This window comes from Colletes gigas, unplaced genomic scaffold (assembly GCF_013123115.1).
Source record: "Colletes gigas isolate AHSC1104 unplaced genomic scaffold, ASM1312311v1 Colletes_gigas_Sc00031, whole genome shotgun sequence".
Taxonomy (NCBI): Eukaryota; Metazoa; Arthropoda; class Insecta; order Hymenoptera; family Colletidae; genus Colletes; species Colletes gigas.
This window is the reverse complement of record NW_025106660.1, coordinates 2,140,785-2,165,271: the sequence shown is the minus strand read 5'-3', so window position 1 is coordinate 2,165,271 and position 24,487 is coordinate 2,140,785. Positions and strand designations below refer to the sequence as shown.

At 44.3% G+C, this 24,487-nt stretch overlaps 1 protein-coding gene across 1 annotated transcript in view; it reads right to left on the bottom strand.

Moving 5' to 3' along the window:
• Window positions 1-1,903: 1,903 nt before the first annotated feature.
• The window catches only part of LOC122401973 (lateral signaling target protein 2 homolog), a 144,208-nt gene continuing 121,624 nt past the window's right edge, over window positions 1,904-24,487 (bottom strand). Inside the window, exons 3-4 of the mRNA XM_043404445.1 lie at window positions 10,865-11,164; window positions 1,904-6,447 (exon numbers count right to left, since the gene is read on the bottom strand). Coding sequence (XP_043260380.1) covers window positions 6,091-6,447; window positions 10,865-11,164 — 657 coding nt within the window. The 3' untranslated portion in view covers window positions 1,904-6,090. The remainder of the gene's footprint in view (window positions 6,448-10,864; window positions 11,165-24,487) is intronic.

Here is a 24,487-nt window from a genome sequence, read left to right as displayed (position 1 = left end):
AAACGACCGATTGATTTCATCTTACGACGGGACGCACGGCTCAGCATGACTAGACGAACCGGAAGCGGCCAGTCTGATCGACGGGCTCGTGGACGCGTCCGGTCGATCAACCTGAGCACAACGCTTCCACGAAGACGTACGAACGGCGAGAACAAAGACAAACGGAGCTTTCGTTCGCTTCTGACGCTCGAAGAAGCTTTTTCAAAATTCACCTAGGAGGATCTGCCGTATTCCGGACATTGATCTACCAATTGAACTATCCTCCAGATCGTTAACACGTTCGGAAGGTACTGAAGGACAATTCCAGTATCGTCCAACCTTTTCAAGGTGCACCTGGGCCCTTCGTGTTTCGAATTCTTTAGATTGTTACTGCTTGAGATTCCGAAGCTTAATTCCTTTAGAACAGTGCCCCAATATCTGAGGATCCACTGACTCAACTATTACTTAAGGGTGTCCACGCTTGTGGTCTACTAAGTGACCTAAAAACGTTGGTCTCGCGTGGTCTTATAGTCTGGGTTCGTTCCAAGTGGATACTGTTTGGGATTTTCGTATGTGACTCTAGCAGACAATGATCTGCATCCTGCATGTCTCAACTATCAAAGATCCATGTTTATGTCACTGTTCAACGACGCTCCAGGGATCGAACTATCCTCCAGGCCATCTACACGTTCTCAGTCTATGTATAGCGACACACAGTCTGCTTTTTTAATATATCTAAGGCCTTTACATTATTAACTCGTGTATCTTTAGAACAATGCCCTCCTGCCTCGCAGGCCTACTATTGCTTAAGGCTGTCCATGGTTATGTCATGGTTCGATAATGCTCTACCAAACAATTTCAGGCCTCTCCAGGTTCGGATGATCGGTGTGGATTTTGAGATTGTCCTCTGTTATGTACAGAACTGGCCAGCAATCGCCATTAACAGTTTTCGATTACATAAGAAAGCACAGGGGAACCTTGAGAATGTTTGAACAGGCTCTCCGACCACCGGCTAGGAAGTTCTTAGATAGTCATCCATCCGGTGATCATCCTAACGACAATAAGGACGCAAGCTACTCCTTAAATATCATTCTTTTGAACAATTAGGTTGGTGGGGGCCTACATTTAGGAACCCAAAGTCAGGAACAATCGAAGTCAAAAAATGGTCGGTGAGCAACGATATCTGTCTACGAATCCTCCATACGTCGTTATCCACGCTCGTTAACACCACATCGGCGACCGTGTTCGATCGTACCGTACACAGTATCCACGTTCTATGTACAATTCACCTATACGATCTGAAATTTCGAACGTCGGACCATCTACGAGCAGCAACACGCCCTTAAGTAACAGACAACCGTAACGTGTTCATCAGGGACACCCAAGACACAGTCAACACTTGGGAACCTTAAGCATAAATTTTCTTATTTTCTAACGGCAAGATTCCTAACGTCCTTGCAACGCAACCGTCTCCTTTCGCTTTGGAAGAGGATCGTTTGGAAACGTGACACGAATTAGGCCGTGGAACGTGTTAACGTGCAATATTCCAAAATGGTTACCGTCTATCTACACCGAACGCGGGTATCGGGACTAATCGCGCGGCAACTCGATCCGAGAAAGAGGACACCGCTCCAAGCGTCAGCGTTTCGAGTATCGATCCGTTCGTTCCGAGTCGAGACCGCGTCGCGAGACCGGGCAAAAAATTCGATCGGCACCGGGGAGCCCGATTCGCCCGTGATTTTCATCGAAAGGCCACACTCAACGATCGAATCCGCCTCGCTCGTACCGGGATCGTCGAAAAGCTCACGATACTCCGATGATAATATTTAGAATATATATATATTTATATATTTATATAATATCGAGCTCGCTGGAAAATTTTTCGCTTCTCCTCCCCCCCCCCTCCCCCCTCCCCCCCCCCGTTAGGAAAAATTTCGCGCGCGGTTTCCGGAGCTCCGTTTTGGCATTTTAAAATTTAATCTAAGTCGATAACAGCTTTAATTTAACCGAGGCTTGCACAAGACCCATTGGATTTAGCCGCACCTTTCCGTAATCTTATTCGTTTTCTTTTCTTTTCTCGTTCTCGTTCTCGTTCGCTCTCACTCTCACTCTCTCTCTCTCTCTCTCTCTCTCTCTCTCTCTCTCTCTCTCTCTCTCTCTCTCTCTCTCTCTCGCTATCAATCACACGCAGTCTCTCGATCTCTCTCTCTTCCACTCTTTTCGTCACATTTTCTCGTCGATTGGTGCGCGTTCAATCGCGAGGTACGCACACATATATCTCGTTAGCCCGCTATTGTTCGTTCCTCTCGTCTCATTTCGTTTTCATTCTACTCGTTTCGTCACTCTTCCCCCCCCCACATAGTTTTCTCATATCTTCGCGTGGAGTATACGATTTATATAATCCTTCATCGCCTAATATTGCATGCGCGTGAACACATTTTTCCTTCGTTATTGTTTTTTTTTTTGTTTCCCCCTCGTTTTTTTTCTTTTTTATTCCCTTTTCTTTATCGAAGATGGAGAACTGATAGACTTCCCCGTCGCTGCGCTCAGCGCCGCGGCGCTCAGAGAGACGGTCGAGTGTCGTGTGTAGAACTGCCCGGACATTTAATCGAAATGACAAATTTGCGATTTCGTTTCACCAATATATATACATATATATGTACGCGTGTGTATATGTGTATATGTATATATATATCCTGTACGATTTTTCATCGGCATTTGTTCGTTTTGCGCATTGTTCGACGCCAAATCGTGGGTTTTACGACGGCGGGCCGCCTCCGGGTCGCGTACGATCGCTTTTCTCTTCGACGACGTTCGGATGGCGCTGGACAAGGTTCGTATTTTGTCTCGACACGCTCGTACCGCGACACGGAAGCGAGACCTGACGGTAATTTCTTTGCAATTTTACCCCTTCGTCTTACAGTTTTAAGGATTACAATAATTGGTGACTTCTCATGAGATACTTCAGTAGTTTCGTTCTGTCCCGAGGCCGAGAACCGAAGTCGACGCCGCCATTTTGCTCGTCCACGCTCGAGGATCGCGCTCGTTCGCGAGACGTGCACCGATAGATCGATCGATGCGAATCGGATAAAATAAACGACTCTTTTGCACGGGGTGCAATACTTGTTAGCGACTTGCAAACGTAAACGAAACATTTTCTGTCGAGTTGCTGACGAGAGTATCCGTAGATCTTCTTCCAATCGAAGTTTATTTTAGTATTTTTTAATTAAAAAAAATTTAGCGAGTTACGGTGGATAAAATTAATTGCGATTGATCGCGTATAAATCTCATTGAACCTCGTCTTGACACGTTCGCTACCAAAGTCCAATTGGAAACGCGTCCACCACAGTGACTGTACTTATAGTCGTCTTTATCTATGTACAAATAATACGTCTTGTAACTGAATATTCTGAGTAATATGTCGCGCATGAGGCGACACTGGTCTGTGTAATTCACACTCAATTTGCTCGTACAGACATAGAGCTGTTGTCAAGCGTACTAGCGAACGTCTTAAGAGGACACTTTTGTAATTTGTTTTCATCGAAATTTACAAGAGCGCAATTGAAATCTCCTATTTAAAACGTGTTAATTTAATTATAGTGCTTGGGTTAAACTTAGTTATCGAAATAAATAAATAATAGAGTATATCAGAGTTTCGCCTAAATATAATTGTTGTTTGTGTCGAATGGTTTCTCAACACGCGTCAATGTTTCCCCTAACCAAAAACGAATAAAATATACTCGAGCTCTCTAAAAGTCTAAATTCGAGGAGCTCGATCGCCAATTAATTTTCAGCTTTAAATCGCAGGGTCTCGGCGAAGGCTTGGAAATTATTTCGCGATGCGTTTGTATCGATCGAAGCGTCGTTTCGCAAGAGATCCTCGAGTGAATCTCGGTCAGCAACCGGACGGGGGCCAATTTAAATCTAGAACGTTCCCGTCGAACCGCAGAGGAAAGATCACGAACGGCAAACAAGAGCCGGTCGTCGACTTTCGGTTCGTCGTCAAAGCAGATCTCGTCCTATTTCGTCAAAAACTGAAGCCTTATCTATCTGAATAATAATAAAGTAGCGTTTATATCAGACATCGTTCGAGCCGCGCGAAACACGGCGGGACGCGTTGCGTCGACCATCGATCGAGGCATCGACGAATCGATATTTCCCCGCTGTCGTTCGTCCTCTCCTCGAGACCCAGAGAGACGGGCAGTGTTCCACGACCGGACGAGCGTGTCCACGGGCAACGAACAACAAGACGATAAATTTTTTTACGTCGTCGCCCCCGGGGTCGAATAAAACTATCAACTTCAATTACATAAAACGAAATTACATTTAATTATCGCCGTTCGATGCGAACGGAACGTTGCCCGTCCCTTCTCGAGGCTGTTCGTTACACAACCAATCACTAAAACGTGAATGCCAATCGTCGCCAACAAATCGTCTCTGTCTAGTACTCCAAAAGAAACCGGTCACCGAGACGCCCCGAGTCGAATTTTCTGGAAAAAAAATGGCGGATCGACGGAAACACCGGGGCTCTCGGTTCGTCCGGGGAGAGATCGACGCGTCGACGTTTCTCGATGAAAAAAAAAAGAAAAATACAGTTCTCGCGGACCTCGTGGCGCGTCCCAGCAGCGATTTCGCACCGCCCGTAAACTCGTGTTTATGCGTGGTGTAAGGTATTACTTTTTAATCAGTATATAGCATATCATTTTTAGTCGTAATAATTATATTGATATTGAACTACCTAACCTAATATTTACAGAGTTTTCTTTTTGTTACGCTCTTGGCACTACTTTTCCTCGGTGATTCTCTCTCTCTTTCTCTCTCTCTCTTTTGCTCTCGTCATTCGGCCGACGATCCTCGTCCCCAAGTCGCCTAACTCCTGCTTCCCGATCGCGTCCTCGTCCCATCGTTTTTTCCCCGAGATCCGAGTTGTTCCGGGGTCTCTCCTCTCTCATTCACACGGAGACACTCACACACAAATAGACACAATTATTCGTCCATTTATTCCAGGGTCTGGCGGCGCGTCGTCGCGCCTGATCCATCCAGGCTCTCCCTCTCTCTCCCGTTTGTCTCGCGGTCTAACCGCGAGCGCAGACTCGCGATCCAACCGCCAATAAATAATTTACTAAGTCTTTTTCGCAGAGAACAAACTTCCACGATACTCGATGATCGACCCGTCCGGGTTGTCGGACGCGGCGTTGGCTCCGTCGCTGGTCCCCTGTCGTTTCCGGTGTCCACCAAATGCTCTATTCTCTCCGCGCGAGTCGCGATGCGTATTCTTGTTCTGTCCACCGGAGCGTGTCAGGTGTGTCTTCGAAGGACGAGTGGTGGATCTCGAACGGCGGGACCTTGACGTGAACCATCCATCGTCCGTTCGAGGCCCTCGGAAGACCTCTTCGTAGGGTAAAAACCGCGTCTGGCGAACACCGGGACATTCTCCAGGGACGCCAGCGAAAGGATGGTTGGCGTTCGTGTTCGCTGGGACCTCCCCGCCGCGGGGGGTATTCCGTCGCGACGCTCGTCGGCTGTCTCTTCCGTCGCCCGGCCATAGTGGTTCTCCGCTCGGTAACCCCCTTCTCCGCGTCTCGTCTTGGGTGCTTTGGAATCGTCTGAGATCTAGGCTAGAGACTGGCCCTGTTTAGGATTGCTGTTGGACGACGAGCGTCGGGCGACGAGCGTTCCGGGGAACACGGATCGGATCGAGGAGCACGAAAGCCTCTCGTCGAGTCTGCCGAGGACGCACTCCTGCCTCTTACCGAAATACTGTGGAGGACCATCCACGGAGTCTTCTTTTCTTCTCCTCCCGCCGTCCCCGTCAGCGAGAGACTCCACCGACGGCTGGCGACGCCGTTGTGCGTCGGCTGGCCGAGAACCCGTACCGAAGTTTCTCCTGCGGAGTCAGTCTTGAGGGATCCTCGACGGCTCGAGGATTCTCGAGGGCAGAACGACGACGACGATTTCGGCGCCAGCGTCCTTCCTCGCCACGTCTTGTTCGCTCGGTCGGTCTCGTCGACGCTTCCGCGTGATCCTTCGTCGTCCGTCGACCTCGAGGAACGCTCTCCCCGGGGGCGTCGCGGCCTCGAGTGCTCTTCTCCTTCTCGGCCGCGCCGCGGATCAGACGTGCTGCTGATGATGCTGTTGCTGATGGTGATGGTGCTGCTGCTGCTGGCTCTCGTCCGCCTCGCACGGCACCACCGTAAGGCTGGACAGGTTGCTCAGGTTGCTACTGGACTCGGAATAACTGGACAGGGTCGGCCTCCTAGGCGGCACCACCACCGCGGGCGTCGAGCTGCTCGGACTCGGGAACTTCCGGAACACCCTCAGCAACGAGCTGCCCGCGCTGTGGCAACGGACTATCCGCTCGGGCGCGTCCAACAGCGCCGACTGGCTCCTGTAAGGCGGCGGGCTCTCGCTGTCGAACACCGTCCGATTCGGCGGCGGTCGCACGCACTTCTGGTAGATCTCGCTCTCCTGCAATACACACCAAACGCTTTAGTCCACCGCTGAAGGAAACTTTTAATACAATAGCCAATTGCTCGCGTGGGAGTTGGTCTCACATTCAGTGGTCGGTTGAGGATTGTATACAAGGTGTTCGGCCACCTTAGGGTAACATGCGAGATTCTGGAGGGCAAAATAAGACGAAAATCGAGAATACCAATTTGGCGATCGAGGCTTCGTTAATAACTTTTTAACAAACACGCACGCAACAAATTATTTTGCCCTCTAGAGTCTCCCATTAAAATTTTTCCTAGCAGTGGTCGAATACCCTGTATATACGAATAGTCACTCGATCACTTGCGAGAGAGTTAAGAGCGTAGCCCTCTAGCGGCGAGCGCAAAGAGTCCCCAGAGTACTATCGATCATTTTTACCGAATTTGACAATTAGTTGTGGAAAATGATGCTTGGAAATTTATTGCAATTTGCCGAATGTTTGAGTTTTTAATTTAATTTATTTACAATGTTAACGATTTGTGAAATTAATACATGCAAATTCACGTTGATTATAGTATGGTCGACCCGGTTGAAACCATGACCCATGCACGGTGTTTATGCGCTAAGAAAATGTCGGTGGCCTATGGCCGACAACCAGATGTTGGAGCATTTTAATATTTCTGGGCTCTTGACCATACTGTTTATAGCTTTATGGGCAAATAGTAGGTCAAACGTGAGCCTCCGACGTTCGAGAGGCGCAAGGTTCGAACGCGAACAATTTTGCAGAGACTCGATGGTACTTGTTGCGCAACAACTCTGCTGGAACCCACTTGGATGGTGGATCGAGGGACACGAAAACAATGAAAGCACCCATACCCTGCTAGAAAAATAATTACGAAACACCAGCGGGGGCCATTACTTTATTTCGATAATTAATATGTCGGATGGTTTTGCTCCTAGAATTGTTAAACCGCTTCCAGGATAATTGCTCCTTAAATTTTTAAAACTGTTTTTGACCGGCAGAGAACGATGGATGGACGTTTAATTATTTCATTATAAATGTTGTTTTATCCGTGGTTGGATGGGCGGAAGCGAGGCTCGTTCGACGCCAGCAGGTCGGGAGTACGACGTGCCATTCGCGGGTATACACGCGCAGGGGCGTAGAATTACTGAAATTCTAACCCGTGACCCTCGAACGGTCCCGAGGGAGCGCGTGTTTTAGCTCGATCCCGGCATCCAGAAGCCTCAAGAGGGTAGAACCTGATCCTCCTTTGGTTGGCTGTCTCCAGACGCGAGCACGCGGCGTCTCCATCGTCTTCCAAACACCGGAATAAATTCTTATCCCCGTAACAATTTACAAATTTAGCCGTTAAAAGTCCAGAGATATTTCAAATTAACTTATCTCTGAGTTCAAGCTATTTTCCAAAACGCAGAGAACTTATAGAGAACAATTTCTGATAATAAACGATCGACCTGATGAGTAAAAATAACCGTTAAGAAGCCCCAGGAGTTTTCAAAGTTTCCAGTACTCGTCAACAGAGGGCCACGCTCTTGACTCTCTCGCAAGTGCTCGACCGACCATTCAATGTCCTGGCGTCCAAGGCAGAGCCTGTTGGAGTTATTAAAAAGAAGCCAAACGTACACAGAATTATGCCCGATAAAAATCCAATTTTTCAATACTTTCGAACCGAGAGGGTTGAGTGGAAGTCGCGGAGGGTATTTCTGAGCGGGATTGCGGGCAACACAAGGGAAACGCACAAAGGCGAAAAAAAAAAAAGTTGAAAATGGCGGTCTCCAGCGTTCTCGAGAAGCTCGAGCGACGCTTATCAAGGATGCTTGCGCAAGCCTACCCGTCGAGTAAAAAGTACTAGGGCAAGCGTTTGAATAGTGCATTACGTCCCCGTGACGTTTCGAGATGTCGAACAAGTATTATCCGCGGATTATTCCGCGGGGAAATCAACCTCCCGTCGAAGTAAACGCGATTAACGGCCTCGAAAAAAGCTCCTCCATCGGGAATATTTTGAGAGCGTGTAACGCGCGGCGGCGCGCTAATTGCATCTCGGAATATTCCGAGCCAATTAGCACACGGTTCGGGTCGACATTAATTACGGGACGATCCGTAGGAAAATCGAGCTTCGCCGCGCGGCACCCGGGAATCCCGAAAAACTTCCGAGGTAACAAGCGCCACGGTCGGTTAACGAGCAACTTTGTGCCTTTTGACGCCGGGATCCGAGTGCGCTCGTAAATAATTTCTAAGCATCAACGATCAACGCAGCTAATTACCAAGCGAACGATTAATGAACGCACCACGACATTAAAAGGACCCATTTGCGTATGGATATTTTTTTTGGGAAATAAAATCGATTTAATTATATCCCAGGAGCGCGGGAATTCGTCCCTTTTCGCGTGTGTTATTAATCAGCCGTTCGAAAACGCGTGGTTATTATCGACTAATAAGCGACCGTATAATAAATGAAAATGAGATTGGGGGAAATCCAGCCATTCGATCGGTAGAAAATTTACGCCACCGCGATGGCGCTTAATGGTATTAATCCTCGGTTGACATAATCACAGATGAGGTATACGAGTAGACCATACATCCAAGAATTTCGCATTGTTTGTATTTTGAAACATTAGAATCGTTCAATCCGTTCAGGAATTATAATGTTTTAAAGATACCCATGAAATTTCAGTAAAATAAGTAGAATATGTGTTTTGGTCAGACATAGTTTCAGTAAACAATTTTTTTCTCAAAACTCCGTAGGATTTTGAGGGTACGTTTATTCACCAAAAATGTTTGTAATCGATCCCAGGAACCAAAACTAATTTTTTTAGAACGATTTGAAATTTTTTAATTTCGCCGAGAAATGTCTCCACCTACTCGAATTTTTTTCTCGGAAGTGCATAAGATTTCGGGGGTAGGTTTGTTCACCAAAAATTATTGTAATTAACCCCCATAACTGAAAATAATTTTTCCAAAAGGATTTGGAATTTTTTTTTTTCACCGAAAAATTTCAGCAGTACCCTGGACGATTTTTCTTAAAAATTCGATTTTCATTTTTAGTACTTTTGTTTGACGCCCTATAGAAAAGTTGTTTAATACTTTTTTGTAGGTGTTCAAGAGCCCAACTTCAGAAAAAAGTTTCATTGAAATATATTCACTATTGCAGGAGTTATGGCAGTTTGAGAATTGGACCATTTTTATGTGGTTTTTCTAATTTTACGGGGTCAAGGAACAACTTTTTCATTATTGTTGCAATTTCTACGTATTCTTCACTAAAATACGCGTTGTTTGCTTTTTTAAACATTAAAATCTATCGGTCTGTTCAGAAGTTATGACGTTTTAAAGATACGCACGAAATTTTCAAGTGACATTTCTGGCCTCACATTATATTATTGCTAAGGAATTTTTTTCTCGAAACTGCGTAGGATTTCGGGGTTATGTCTATTCACCAAAAATGGTTGTAATTCACCCCTGCAACCGAAAATAATTTTTCCAAAACGATTTGAAACTTTTCAATTTCGACGAAAAACTTGTCCACTTACTGAATTTTTTGCTCAAAACTGTGTAGGATTTCGGGGGTATGTGTATTCACCAAAAATGATTGTAATTAACCCCTGCAACCGAAAATAATTTTTTCCAGAATGATTTGAAATTTCTTTTTTTGCTGAAAAATTTCTCTTCTGTAAAAATTCGAACCACTACAAGCGAAAGATATTTCCTACAAAGTCTGGATTTATTTTCTTTCGAGGGTTAAACCATTTTGCATTCAGGAGATTATTTCTAGCGGGTTTTAGTATTTGAAAAACTTATGTATTCTTAGCACGGTGGAACTATTCTCGGAAACGAATTTTATGTCAAGTTACTTATAATCAGACTCGAGCCACCTCTCCGCATCGACTGACGTTTATAGACGAAAGTGAATTACACTCGAACGCTAGAGGAATGATTACGAGGAACTATAAATGTCGATACGACAATGAACGGTATAAAAAAAAAAAATTCGATAAAGATTTCCCATACGAGCACTCCCCGGACAAGCTACATTACAAACACTATTCCGCATCTTTCTTACTCGTCTCGTACTTTTAGGATACCCGAGACGTCGATCGTTTCGTTAATGGGCGTAAATTTGTCACGCAAGATAATATTATTGTTGACGTATTATTAGTCATAACACACACAAAGCAAGCGTGTGCGATCTCGTGCCCCGCGACATGTGTTGATAACAGTAAAATAAGTATTGCATGGAAATGAATTGCAAAAAAAGTTTCTAGAATGTTTTAAAACAGTACTGCTCTCCGATGCATATTTTAAATTACGGAGAGACATGGAGGAATTGATAATTCGACCCTGGGGCCCGGTAAAAGATCCAAAAGTTCGAGGAAACGAGGGTTTTCCGAGCCGTGGAACGCGACGAGGAGTCCCTGAAGAATCGAAGGGTCGAGAGCTCACCTGCTCAGGGTCGCGCAGATGAAGGGCGGTGTGCGCCCCGTAAGGACGTTCCTCGCCGTCAGGAAGCTGAAGCCGTGGTGGCAGGTCGAGGGCGAGGTCCTGCCGGACACTTCCGGCGCGGATCGCCCGGTCCCTGGCGGCGGCTACCATCGCTTCCTGCATCCCCTCGGTGGCTCCTTCGCCGACACCCCCGCCCCCTCCGACGCCGGCGCCACCACCGCTCGGATCACCCTCCAGTCCACCTCCGAGGCCGCCGTGACCGCCGCTGCCTACCTCCATTCCTGGGCTCACCGACAGCATCTGCGAAACAACCAGAAGGAACCCTGTTAAATTCCGCCCCCAACGAGCTAACAGATTCTCCCACAAACCTTCTCTACTAAGGGGGAAACCTCATGTAAAATGAAATTTTTGAGCATTTTTTTTTTTTTTTTTGCTTAAATTGGTAGGAAATTTCCTCGGGAATACGATAAAAAAATTAGAAAGTGATCAGAGATTTCGTTGTGCCTTATTTTCAAAATAAAGTGAAAAACTAATTACTCGATCTTTATGAAACTTGGCATATATATTCTATAAATAATTGGCCTAAGCATGACGAGCTCCGATTTTTTTATTTTTTATACAAAACCTTGTTATTAACAATTGTTCATGATCAGAAATCCGGTTATTTTTTCAAACATCCGCCATTTTTGCAATTTTGAAAATTTTAACAAAAGAAGAATGTCATGCTGAGCGTTTTTGCATAAACTAACTATTCTATTTTGATTTTTTTGTTTTAGATCATTTTTGTGCATTGTACAGGATGCCATTTTCAAGCCACCATTGTACCATTGTTATTAACAATTAAAATTTATAAAAAATATTTTTCTTTACATTATAACGTTAATATACTTCAAATTTTAAATGAATCTGTGCATTGGATTTTTCAAAAAAAATTCTTGAAAAACAGGCCATTTACATAAGGTTCCCCCCTCAACCCTTTGCACTCCTGTGTGGAGCGTGACTCGACATCGGTTCTTATGTCAGCTGCTCCTTCGTCGAGTCCCGCTCGACATTTTCTCAAATTCGAACCAATAGAATTCAATTTCATTTCCGTATATTCCGAAAGAAAGCATAAGGTTTGTGCAGTTTGCTCAAACAGAGAAATACCCGAGGGAAGAAGGGAAATCAATCATTTTTTTGCGAAACAAGTTTCAAGAGATATCATACACTTGAAAATTACAAAATACAACATCGGTGTAAATTAAGCAGATATTTAATTGAATTTGTTTCTTCGTCTATTTGTTTAAATTGCTTTATTTTTTAGTTAACGTAAATTTCAAATAAAACACTTAAAAGCGTTGGGAGTTGCTGGCAACAAAATTGAAATGTAATTTGGAGTGCAAAGGGTTAAATATTTTGTACCAATGTCTTGGCATTCAACCTTCTTTACTGATACGAGAAAGCATGTCGAAATACTCTGTGGAGGAGGTGAGAAAGATCCTAGAAAGGTCTCATTCTGGGCCTGCTCTAGTGGACTTCAGTTTTTCTTTATTACGTGGTCCACATTCAGACCTTGATACCATACTTTCCCCCTTTCTCACATTGATTACATAGTCCCATTTCCATTTTTTACTTATTATACTTTGGGAGTCCCCTGTGAATTATATGATAAGAAAAGTTTAGTCTGCTAGTGGACTCTGCCATAGACGCCGGGATATTAGGAGTCGGTCGAGTGCTTGCGAGAGAGCTGTCCCTCTAGCGGCGAGTACCGTAGGTGACAACTCGAACGTTAATTCCAGGAACAATACTAAACTGTGAGACGTGGCTCGCGTCTGGGTCAAGCAAATTCGATTACCGGGGCCAATTAATAATTTATCAACCACCTGCAGTTAGCGTCGTTAAACGCATCGTGTAACAGAAACGACCACTTAACGGTAACGACGCTGTTCCGAGCAGGCAAGTGGACCGTTTCGACGGCTACTAAATATCATAGCTGCGAGTTTCGTCGTCGCGGAACTTCCCCGATCTACTGGGGACAAGTTGTAGCCATCTCCTTGGTCCCGGGGATCGCGAAAAATTGACCATAGAAATCGATGCTTTACGAGGGATATTTCATGTTTTACCCTTTTGCTCGAAATTCCTTATCATTTTATTCGCGGATATCTCGCGTAGCGTAAGATTTTATGTTACCGTAAAATTCTTATGCCGTCGTAAAAACTTATTTGCGATGCATGTTTTACGCTTGTTGTCGAGGATTCAATTTTTGTGTCAGAAGTACTCGTACTAGCGAGTACCACTGATAACAATGAATTAAAACTAACGGGAGAAAGTCTCGGATCGTAAATGGAATTATTCTCTTTAATTTTCATCGACGATTCGTCTTGTACATCGAAGAATAAGGACTAAGCTATTAAATTGACACACAATCGATTATTAGTTAGTAGTTTAAATTCATTTAAACTTGTTTCTCGTTTCTATTAATAAAAAAGATAAACAACAAAGTTAATAGAATCAAAATCAACCAGTGGAAGCTTTATTTTATCGAATAATTCTATCTATATGAATTAACAAGCTGTGTTCGCGGATAATTTGTAAATAAAATAATGTTCGATCCCCGGTACGCTTGTAAATCCCCCTGAAACTGGCTTTTGGTTTACGATCGTGGGCGAGAACCGTGACCATGGAAATAAGAAACGATACAAACGCAATCTGGGATCTCGAGACATTTGTCGGGCATAAAATTTTTAGGGAACCGGGCAGCGTCGATCGGATTTATCGCGCGGACGGAAAATTTCATGCCTCGATCGTAAAACCTGCGCACGATTTAACGAAAGTGCTCCACGCCGATTGAAAACCGGTGGCTTTCTTATCAGATCGTCTCCCGCGACTACAAATTCGGGGGCATAAAATCTTCCACGAGGATTCACGGGACTCGGTGTCGATGAGGAGACGTTTATTCCTTTGTTTACGGGCTGGGGAATGTTTTTTAGGGAGTCAAGACACGAGAACAACCAACCGAGGGAACCTACATTCGCCACAATGTATCATCTGTCCTCCTTGCAACAGAGACACCTGTTTTTCAAAACCTCAAGAACACAAATTCTCCTTCCCTGATATCCGGCTTTGATCGCCACACAAGCAGAGACTCGATTCCCAAACCATTATACGTAATCTTCGATTCACTTTGAACACCAAAGTTCGTCTAGCTTCGATAACGAATCCTCCGGCAGCACCCACATCAAATAGACACCTGGTTCTCCAAAATTTCACCTCGATCAACGCCAGGGCGGAGACGCAATTCCCAAACCATTATACGCCATATTCGATTCACTTTGTGTAGAAGTTTTCCTTCAATTTCCGGTATCAGTCACACCTAGCGGACACCCTTGTTCCTCAAAACTTCTGATCAAACAGGCTACACTTGGTTACCCAAACTGTTGCATACTTTTTAATTTTTGTCAAGAGTTGGACTCGACCATCCTGTGCACTATATTTATTTCACTTTATAGGTCTTAAATATCAATTTAATATCCAAGCACCACGCACATTAATCAGATTTCTGTTCCTCAAAAGTTGGACTTGGTCATCCTGAAAGCACAACTTTCTCAAACTTTACCAGCAACCACAACACTCTTTCCAGTTTTTCCAAGGAATTCCTCAGCTTGGACCACGAGACACCTGTTCCCAAACGCTTGCAGGAGACTTCTCAGATTCCGCCAGCCGCCATTGCACATCATCTTCGCTCCATCCACATCAACCGAACACCTGATTCTCAAAACTTCTCGATCGTCCTTGGCAAACGCTCAATATCCCCGAAACCAGGGTACGTCTGGTTCCTTTGCCAACTCCGTTCACCAAAGGAGGAGGGTCATAAATCCTCCGGATCGACAGAAATGGACGCTCCCCCCGAGTTCGAGTTCGAGTTCGAGTTCCTTCGATCCCCGGAATCGTTCATCCTGTTGGTCGTCGATGGCCAACGATTCCTCCGTTCGCGTTCGCGTTCACGGCAAGGTTAAACACACGCTCCTCCGCGGGCGTCGTTCGCCGTCCGCGTCTCATTGCCAATTCAACGACATTGTAGACTGCTGACTAGAGGAATCTATACGATAATAACGCGCAAGGCCAGACGCGGACAACAACGGCCGTCGCCGATCCGTCTCGAGCCGCAGACCACGGGACCGTCGTCGTCATCCGCGTTGTTTCCTCTCGGGCGTTTCGGTCTGCACGTATCACGACATTATTCTGGTCCGTGACGAGCAGGGCAATTGCCCGTGACCAGGCCCCGTCGTATAAATTCCCCGTGTCCGTCATTTCGTGTGTTCCCCTCTCGCTCCGTTACACCGCGTATCTCTCTCGCGTCTCCGCGCGCCTGGCACTTACGTGATCCATTTGCCGCTAAATGACAGGAAACATTCGAGAAGACCCCGAATATCGCGCCCTGGACGACCTGCCCTCTCGACTCCTAGGCGACCAACGCATTTTCGGGGAAGTCTCTCTGTGCCTTTCCCCCGGAAACGGGGGTTCGCGTAGCCCCTCGTACAAAGTGTAGTTGGATTCACCAGCAACGTTAAATTGAGTCTGCTATATTTAAATATACGCTAGAATTTTTACTATATGAATTACACCAGGGGTGTATTGATAAAATGGTTTTGAACCTACTACTAAACGACCGAGTCTATCGAAAAGAGTGTTGATTTCATTTCGATTTGGTCACCTTGTACACTCTTTTCGAGAGACCACTGAATGTCCTGACAATGCTAGCAGGCCCTGCCTTAGTCCGTCGGGGAGGAGTAGGTGGAAGGTCGAGTGCTTGCGAGAGAATTAAGAGCGTGGCCCTCTGGCGTCGAGCGCTCGAAGCGTCGCCACGTTACTTTATCTAATGGGCTTTGCTATATATCTTCGTTCATTGATTTATCTATAACATTCTCCAGTGTACAAAAATATGAAGAAATTAAAATAAAATTAATTCATTTCACTATAATGAAAATAACAGTCGAAGGAAGAGATCGTTAGGAAGTTAGTAGTAGTAGGTTTAATTTACGGTAATATCTTAATTGTACGATAAACGTTTACCACTTTATCATTTTGTGAATGGGCCCGATAAGTTCTCCGGCAATCGTCGAAACAGATAGGAGGTCTAAGGACACTGGCGGCGATAGTCGTTCTTATTGAATGTTTCACCGAAGACTACCGGGGACAAATCGACGCGGCACGTTTTGTGCGCGCGGAAATACGAGGATACGTGTGCAATACGGTCGTAGGTGAAACGTGGGACCGTAAGCAAAATGATCGCGGTTGGTAACGCTACCGTTTCAATGCACCACGATAAACTGGAAGACGGAACGAGATTACGTGGCACCGTTCCTCGACCAGCACGATGGATTCCTGGCGAGTAATTTATACAGAAATCGCCACCATTGTACGATCCGCGTATACAATTCCCCATAGAGAGGGATAAAAATATATACGCGACAGTTTCTATGTTTCTATGTTATCCTTATAAAGTTTATTTCACTCAAATTGAGACGTATCGTTTAAAAACGGTGTCGTTTAGATTTTGCCCTTTACACTTAATATTCATTACGCGATAAAGACCTATTAATAAATATATATTCTTCCGATTGCTTAATTATCCATTATCCTTGGGATATTTAAGGAATGTTATCGTCGTACGTTCGATAACAATTCGATGCAAATAGTTATTGGTTATTAATTCAATTCTCGGTTAATTTTTATCGTTCGAACGGATGAACGATTGTCATAGGTTATCAAAGTACGCCACGATATGGGGAATACCGTCGTATTAAAAATACCGATGCTCGGCGAGAAATTCAATTACTTCGAGCCTCGCGATTCGGGAAAGAAAAACACGATGACCATGAAAAAAAAAAAGAGCGAATAATCCTCTGCAAAAATCGTGTTTACCTTTACGAAAATTGAATCCCCCGGTGGGATTTTCGGTATTTGCAGTAGCATCAAAGGCGCGCGATTGCTATTTTAGCGACGACTCGCATACCGCGAATACAACAATGCGCGCGATAAGGTTTCTATATTGATTGCGTCTGCACCAAGCAAACGGAACTTAGCGATTTCAACACGTTCTTAACCAGCTGTTAAACTCGAAAATTACTTTACAGCTTCCTGTTTTCGAAGTATATCGAAGAGAAGCGTCGAGGCAGAGGCAGAATAATCTTCGTAACACTATGAATTTCATGAACCTTGAATTTATATAATAATAAGACTGTGTATATAAACAAATCAACGGTTTTTCAAAACCGTAAAAATTCGAAAGAAATATATATTTCAACTTCGAGCTTGGTTATTTAGGCGATTGTAATTCAATAATTAAAGAGTAAATTTTATAAAATATATTTTGCGAAGAAAAGCGTTCGCGTTGTTGCGTTTAGGGTGACCGTTTGCTCGACTCTGGTAACTCTTGCACCGTGAGAGCAGCCTAACGCGTCCTCGCGAGCGTTGATTACCGACCTAATTGCGAACGCAACCGAGCAGACGCGGTCCTGTTTCGTCCCATGCCCTTTAAAACAGTCGTGCAGAGACAGGCGGTTAATTGGCCGATTTCCACGGACGACTTCCATCGAATTTCCATTAGACGAGGGGGGGCAACCGAGAAACGTGCCACGGGTACGCAGTCCTCGTAGATCAGACGTGCGACCGCAAGTAAAACCGCTGCAATAGCCAGTGTTGCGTTTCAACGCATCCTCGAGTAAACAGGGAAAGTGGTACGAGCGCCGACTACCGACGAACCGGACGTTTTCCTTTTCGTTCGCGTCATTCGATCGCTTTTAGACTTTACGCGCGGAATAAAAAAACGAAAAACCTTCCGCTCGTCGATCAAATCCTACTGTCCGATCGATGAAATAGCTCCGAACAATTTTTTTCTTTTTTATCAGCCTCGTTATCTACGAGCGTGAAATCATCGAGATTCTTAATGTTATCAAGATTATCGATGTTTCCTGTTGTTTCGCGATACAACAAATTTTTCCTCTCGAACGCTCGCGAGATCGAAAAGAAACGGGTTGTCGGGATAATAATTTAAAATCCATATTCGAATAATGAAACGAGGTATTTGAAACTGAAATTTTTATTTTACGATTTGTTTTTAGACAGAAAGAATCCCGAGAGGTTATCGATCCGGGGCGTCGATCGTGCATCGAAGACTATCGCCGCGAAAACATTTCGTCCGCGTGCTCACGACGATCGTCGTCGCGATAACCGGCGTCATTATCAGCGAACACACGCTGCAACGTTTCGATTGCACGACGTATCGAACTGCACGCCGTGTCGCCGTTGAAATTGTTCCCTGACTCGACGGAATTAATCGCGGTTCCGATAAAACGGCGATAACGCGACGCGACAGAGGGAAAAACAGAGAAGGAACGCCTTGGCAACGTTGTCGCGCGACTTTTGCGCCATTAGTTCACAACGCGTTCTCGCTTTCAGAAAAATGTTCAAAAACTTTCGAAATTCAAACGTTAAAAATTGTAATTTATAATTAAATCACGGAGTCTCGATATCGATTCTATATTTAATTTTTACTGTTGCATCAACCCATTAGGGTCATTAGCAACCACAATACTTTACAAACGTTTGATATAGCATCAGGTTCTATAAAATGAATAAATTGTATACGTTTAACATAGAAATATAAGGTACGCTAGACACAGAGATTAAGTTAAATTAAATGAACTATGTTTATATGTTTAAGAAATTGTAGTACTCTTAAGCAAGAATCTGCAGTCCTGGTAAATAAATAAATAAATACAAAAATTTACGCGAGAAGATATTAATTTTCAAGAGGATCGAGGATGAAGTTGGTCGAGATTTCTAGAAAGCGAATAAAATGTTTCTTGGTGGAAAGGCGGCGCCGATTGGCGGCTGGTCGCGTTAAAGCTTTAAAGGGGTTCTCCATTTCCACGGAGGCCGACGAAAGGGAAAGCTGACGGCCGTAAGGAGCAGTAACGAGCACCAGGGGATGGCGGGCTCGTGGCTCGGTGTGCTCGCACTCTCGTATTGATCGCACACAATGGTCCCCGCGTAACAAAGACGCGCACAATGTCCACGGGATAGGTCGCGAGCGAGATCGAGCACTGGGAGCAGGGACTCGGCTCGATAACCAAGGGGTTGCCTGGAAATTTCACTTCTACACTGCGAAAAATAACCATCCGGGACTCGGCAAATTTTTATTTTCAACCCTCCCGCCACCGTACTCTACCAGACAAAGTTCCTAAACCCTAAACGAAACACAAAAGAATGTTCAATACTATTGGAAATAGGTGGTGGAATAAATAAAATAATCTTAAACGATATAACTTTTACTAAGCTTTATTTGAAACACTTGGAAGGCACGTCTTTACGCATTGAAAGAAACATACAGAATGAGAAAAGGTCAGTGACGAAGAATTCGTCCCGTACCCTCAGACCCAATCGGTCCTATACTTTGTCTAAACAAGTCAAGGAAGGGACACAACTGCACCCTCTTGACTCGTATCTCTAAACGCAACAAACGTTACATAAAGAAAACTTTCTCTTTTAGAAGAGAAAACCCAACAAATACCGAGAAATCAGGACAAATATCTGGTTCTAACAGTATCAATTTTAACCGTGTAAAATTACTTTATTTGAACGATCTTCGCGAATGGATAAATGTACAAACTGTGGACGATTATTGTTTGTTCAAGTATTTTATATATGGGGACTATTACAACCCCCTGTTTGATACTTCTTACGATCCGAGGAGGGCTTCAAGAATGTTTAATGTACAACAACCGTGGACGATGATTGTTTATTCAAGTATTTTATATATGGGGACTATTCCAACCCCCTGTCGATACTTCTTACGATCCGAGGAGGGCTTCAAGAATGTTTAATGTACAACAACCGTGGACGATTTAAATATTTATTTCGAGACATTGTATACAGTTTTCTCCATCGAAAAATTTCGACAATTTAAGTATCTACTTTAACCCCTCCATTGTAGTGCTGCGCGCAAATTGGGGTCGCGACCCCCAGGTGGAACGTCTTGCGCTTCAAGAAGGGTGCCAAAGAAGATTTCTAACGAAGAAGAACTTGGACGCTTTAAATATTTATCGACTTTAACTCTGCGTTGCAATATTTCAATAAATATTAATAGATCGGAGTTTCGTTTTCGTGGAGAATTCGAGGGGTTTGCGGACGCTTCGAATCGAAGAAAACGTCCCCGAACGAATCGCTGCAGCGTTAAAGTTTCGTTGGTCGTCCGGTTATTCGATTAAAATATTGTCAATCTGTTTCTCGGCGAGTCTCGTCGATCGTTTAATCGCCGCGAAGCACTCCGGCGACCTCGACGTCGCGTGATCGAACCGGCTGCTACGATGTCTGTTCTATTAACGGAACGATGACGTCCCGACGCGAGATTAGGAACGTTGCAAGCCATCCTCGCGATGACTTCTCGCAATCGGGGGGTGGCTTTTTTTACGGCTGACGGGAAGATTGCAGATTGCGGCGTATCGGTTCGGAGCGAAACGCTAGACGTTTCGCGCTTACGGTTAATCCGCTCCAACCATGCGTTGCACCGAGGTCACATACACCCACACACGTGTCTACGTTTCATCTTTGAAACAATAATATTTATTTTTCATTTTACTTTTCGTTGATTGTTCATCCTTACGTGGTGTGAGATTAGAAAAAGACAACGAATTAGAGTTTTGCGAAAAGTAACGGGTGTCTTGAAAGTTTCTGCGGGAGCGTACGATGACGGGTGATTCGAGGTACACGTGCGTGGTGGATTATGGGAGTTTAAAAGCGCCCCGTTATATACTTCGACGGTACGACGACTGTGGCGCGAGATTACTTATCGTCGAGGGAGATGGATCGATCCACGGACGTTAACCTTTTAAAATCACTTACCAGCGTGGATGGGGGGGAAATTCATATCCGGATAAAAATTTCGTACGACGAATAAAAGATTTACTGCCTTCGTTCGCGGTTCGATGAGGATTACGGTCCGCGGGGCGACAAACTTCGAGCCGCTGGCTCAAGTTTGAGGGTGGAAAGCACCTTCCAAAATGTCTTTGTTAAAGTCTCGAAAATGGATAGAAATTTTTGTACGATTTACGATTTTTTGGGACATTTAACAATAAGGAAATTCTGCTATCTACGGAATAAGAAAAAAAAACGTCGAACTATTTTATTATGAACTGGCAATCTGAATTCAAACAAAAAATATCGTGTGCATACTGACAATTAAAAACATGGAACGAGCGATTGTAGAAATCTCCGTCAGACGATAAACGGTTGTCAGTAGCGCGTGCGTCACTCGAACGTCAGTGTTTACAACCGATTTCTTAACTATCCCCATTAATTCTGTTTACCGATACGTACAAAATTTGTTTACAACGCTGCTTTCTATACGTACGATAGTTTCGCTATCCACGACTGAAAATTTCACACGTTTTTCTGTCATTCGTCTTCGAGAAATTTTCCAGAAATTCTCGGAGGGTAGTTTTTGCTCCTTAAGCTCTGGAATCGTTAAAACATAGAATGCAACCCTTATTTTTAGCCAACCGTATACCCGAAAGGTTTGATAAAAATCGAAGACAGTTCGTGGATTTTTTTTTTGTCAGAAGCAACGAAACTTTCTAACGTTTATTCGCGTCGGTCTCGAGTGACAAGTATACGACGCGTATCGTAAACGTAAGTTTAATGCGCGCTCCTCTCTTAACACTTCGAATGCAACTCGTGTACCGATGACACGTATATTTCATCTAACCCATAAACGACCGACAGTTTCATTTAGAAAACAAAACGGGAGATGACGCTACGCGAAAGAGAGAGAGAGATAGAAATATATCGCGCCGATAGGGAAAGTAAAGGAGAAGAAGATGAGGGGTGGGTGTTGGGGGTGTCATTAAGCTCAATTACGAACGGTATTAGTCAAGATATTAAGCACGATCCGTCGGAATCGATATATTACCACGCTAACGAAGATTTATACGAAGTGAAATTGGGCAAAATTTGAATCGCTTCGCGGCCATACAAACTGGAATTTGCAGACGTATTAATGGCCCTAAGAAATGCTCCGGATGAGCGTGACACTTTATTTATAGGTTACCCGTCCGCGAATTCAATTATTTTTGCAACGTTTAACGAGCTGTCTGAATTTGTAACTCGATATCAACCCACGAACCTTTTTTTTTTTTATCCGTAAAATACGATTCTACTATTCGAAAATGTACTGCATTGCCTCGCACCGTACGCCCGGGTAATTATTTTATTTCAGCCGGCGTTCAAACTTTCCACCGTCACGGCTTAAACATTTCCGTTACATTATACAATTATTATACAATTAGTTTCAATCGTTAACTTTTACGTCATCCAGCGAGACAAAGGGCTGCCGAACGCACTCTTGAGAGCCTCTCGTTTCACTTTTCCTTGTTCGATCGACGACACGAACAGTGAAATTGAAAATAATTGGTCGAATATAATTGCTACGCGACTTGAAAGGGCAGTGAAAAATGTTGGAAAACCAAGCAACAGGATCACCTTAATTTCGTGAGCAGAATTGTGGAAAAACGAATATAGACGACCGTTGCATGGAACGACTCGCCACTAGAGGGCTACGACGCTTTTGTCTTTCTCGCAAGCACTTGATTGCCCCCTCCATTTCTATATATACACTCCTTAATCCAGTATCTAATATCTCAACGTCCAAGATAGGGCCTGCTAGAAACCTTTACTGATCTAACATGAAAAAATAATCAAAAATAAGGCGTCTGGGGGTTATTTATCAGCGAAGTAATTTCTACCGCCTGACAGAAACTGGAAAAACAAGACCTCCAGTGTTTCGTCTCTCGCGAACATCAATAGTATTAATAACTGAGGTAAACACGTAGAATGTTCTATCTATAGTGCTGACCCTTGCTTACGTACCCCACTCTAGCTAATAAAAAAGAAAATAATCAGGAGAACGTCTAGCATTTATCAGCGAAGTAATTTCGATTGTCTGTCAGAGACTGGAAAAACAACAGGACGACCACCGCCAATAACGTGTCTTATTGGCCTCTCGCGATTCCAGGATGAATCTCGCGTGCCCGTTATCAACGTCGCGGCTGGAGTTCTCGACAAACAACGGAGTTCGGGATGTATCGACACCGAGTCGTTCACCGGCGACCGATTAAACGACAAAACACGATCGTTCCTGACTTTCTGGCTTAAGTCTCCTCGACGCGATAACGCGTCTGCAGCGCCCCGATTGTCTCCCTGGAATCGTCGGGGATTATCGAGGCACCCGTTATCGAGCATTGTCTCTATTCGTTTCGCGGCTACTACGGGTCGGATTTCCAAACGGAAGCAATTAATTAAGAGATTCGGTTCGAGATGAACCATCGATTCCTAGATGAAAAATTCAACTTACGTCGATGCTGATTTCTCAACTTGGAAAATTCTGAGACATTTGAATTTTGATTCCAAAGAAGAATTCAAGCAATTTGTGTTAACCTCCGTGGACTTTGATCGTCGAAATAATATTTATATGATAGCTATCGTCGTTTACAGCTTCCTGCGCTCGCCAGCAGAGGGCTACGCTCTTCAACTCTCTCGCAAGTGCTCGAGCGACCGATCAATCTATACCTCAGCGTCTAAAATATCCAATAGAGTAAACCACAAGCCAGAAAAAGAGAAGAAAGAGAAAAGTGATGAACGAAAAACAGCGTGTAGAGGAGAGAGTTTTAATAGTTGCTTTAACGAATTCTTGCAACGGGATCAAAGTTGATTAGATTAGTTTTAAAATTATAATTGTATTTGGATTTAGACAGTGTATCGCTGCGAATTCTTATCGTTCTGTGTGAACTTCTTCGAAGAAGTAAAAATTTTGTCGATATAAACTGTTGCTTAATAACGAAACGGTTGCTGTCACTTATCTGCAATACGGTGTCGAAGTCAAAACAACTAGATAACCGATCGCCAGAAGAGTTTCGTTCAGCGAAACCACGCGCGTTACAACTCGATACTCGCGCATCGTCGAGAAAGGAGAGCTTTCCACGTTTTTCCAGGCAATATTAACCACGCGCAATTACACCCGACTCGGGTTCGAGCAATCGTACAATTTGTAAATTCGTTTGTATTAAACTGGTTATAAGACGAAGTTTCAGAGCAGAGCAAGAAACTTTCGAGCAACGACTCCCAGACATAACGTGATTTAAAATTTGCGAATTCCCAGCGACAGGTGACGGTGCTCGTACCTTCACCTGGCGTCGACGCAGGTACAGTTACGATTCTTACGTGTTAACCGTTCGGTATTTCGAGATTTCTCGAGATCTTCAAGGACATCTGACTGCGAATTAACATCTAGAAATTCGTATCGCTTTCTTAAGCTGAATACAAGCACGCCTCAGCCGGCGAGCATTACCGAGATCGAGATAACGAAGTTTTCGGAGTTCGAGAGCACCATCGGTTCTATATCTCGCCGTATTTACAATTTTATTTTTGTTATTTTTTCTCGTTTTTAGAATTTTTTTATCACGGCCACGAACGAACGGGGCTAAATTCTTCAAACAAACCGTCGATCCCGATCCTGTGCGCGATCGTCGCCGGGACAACGACAGAGTTTAGACGCCCCGGGAGAATATTTTTAATAGACGCGGGTGA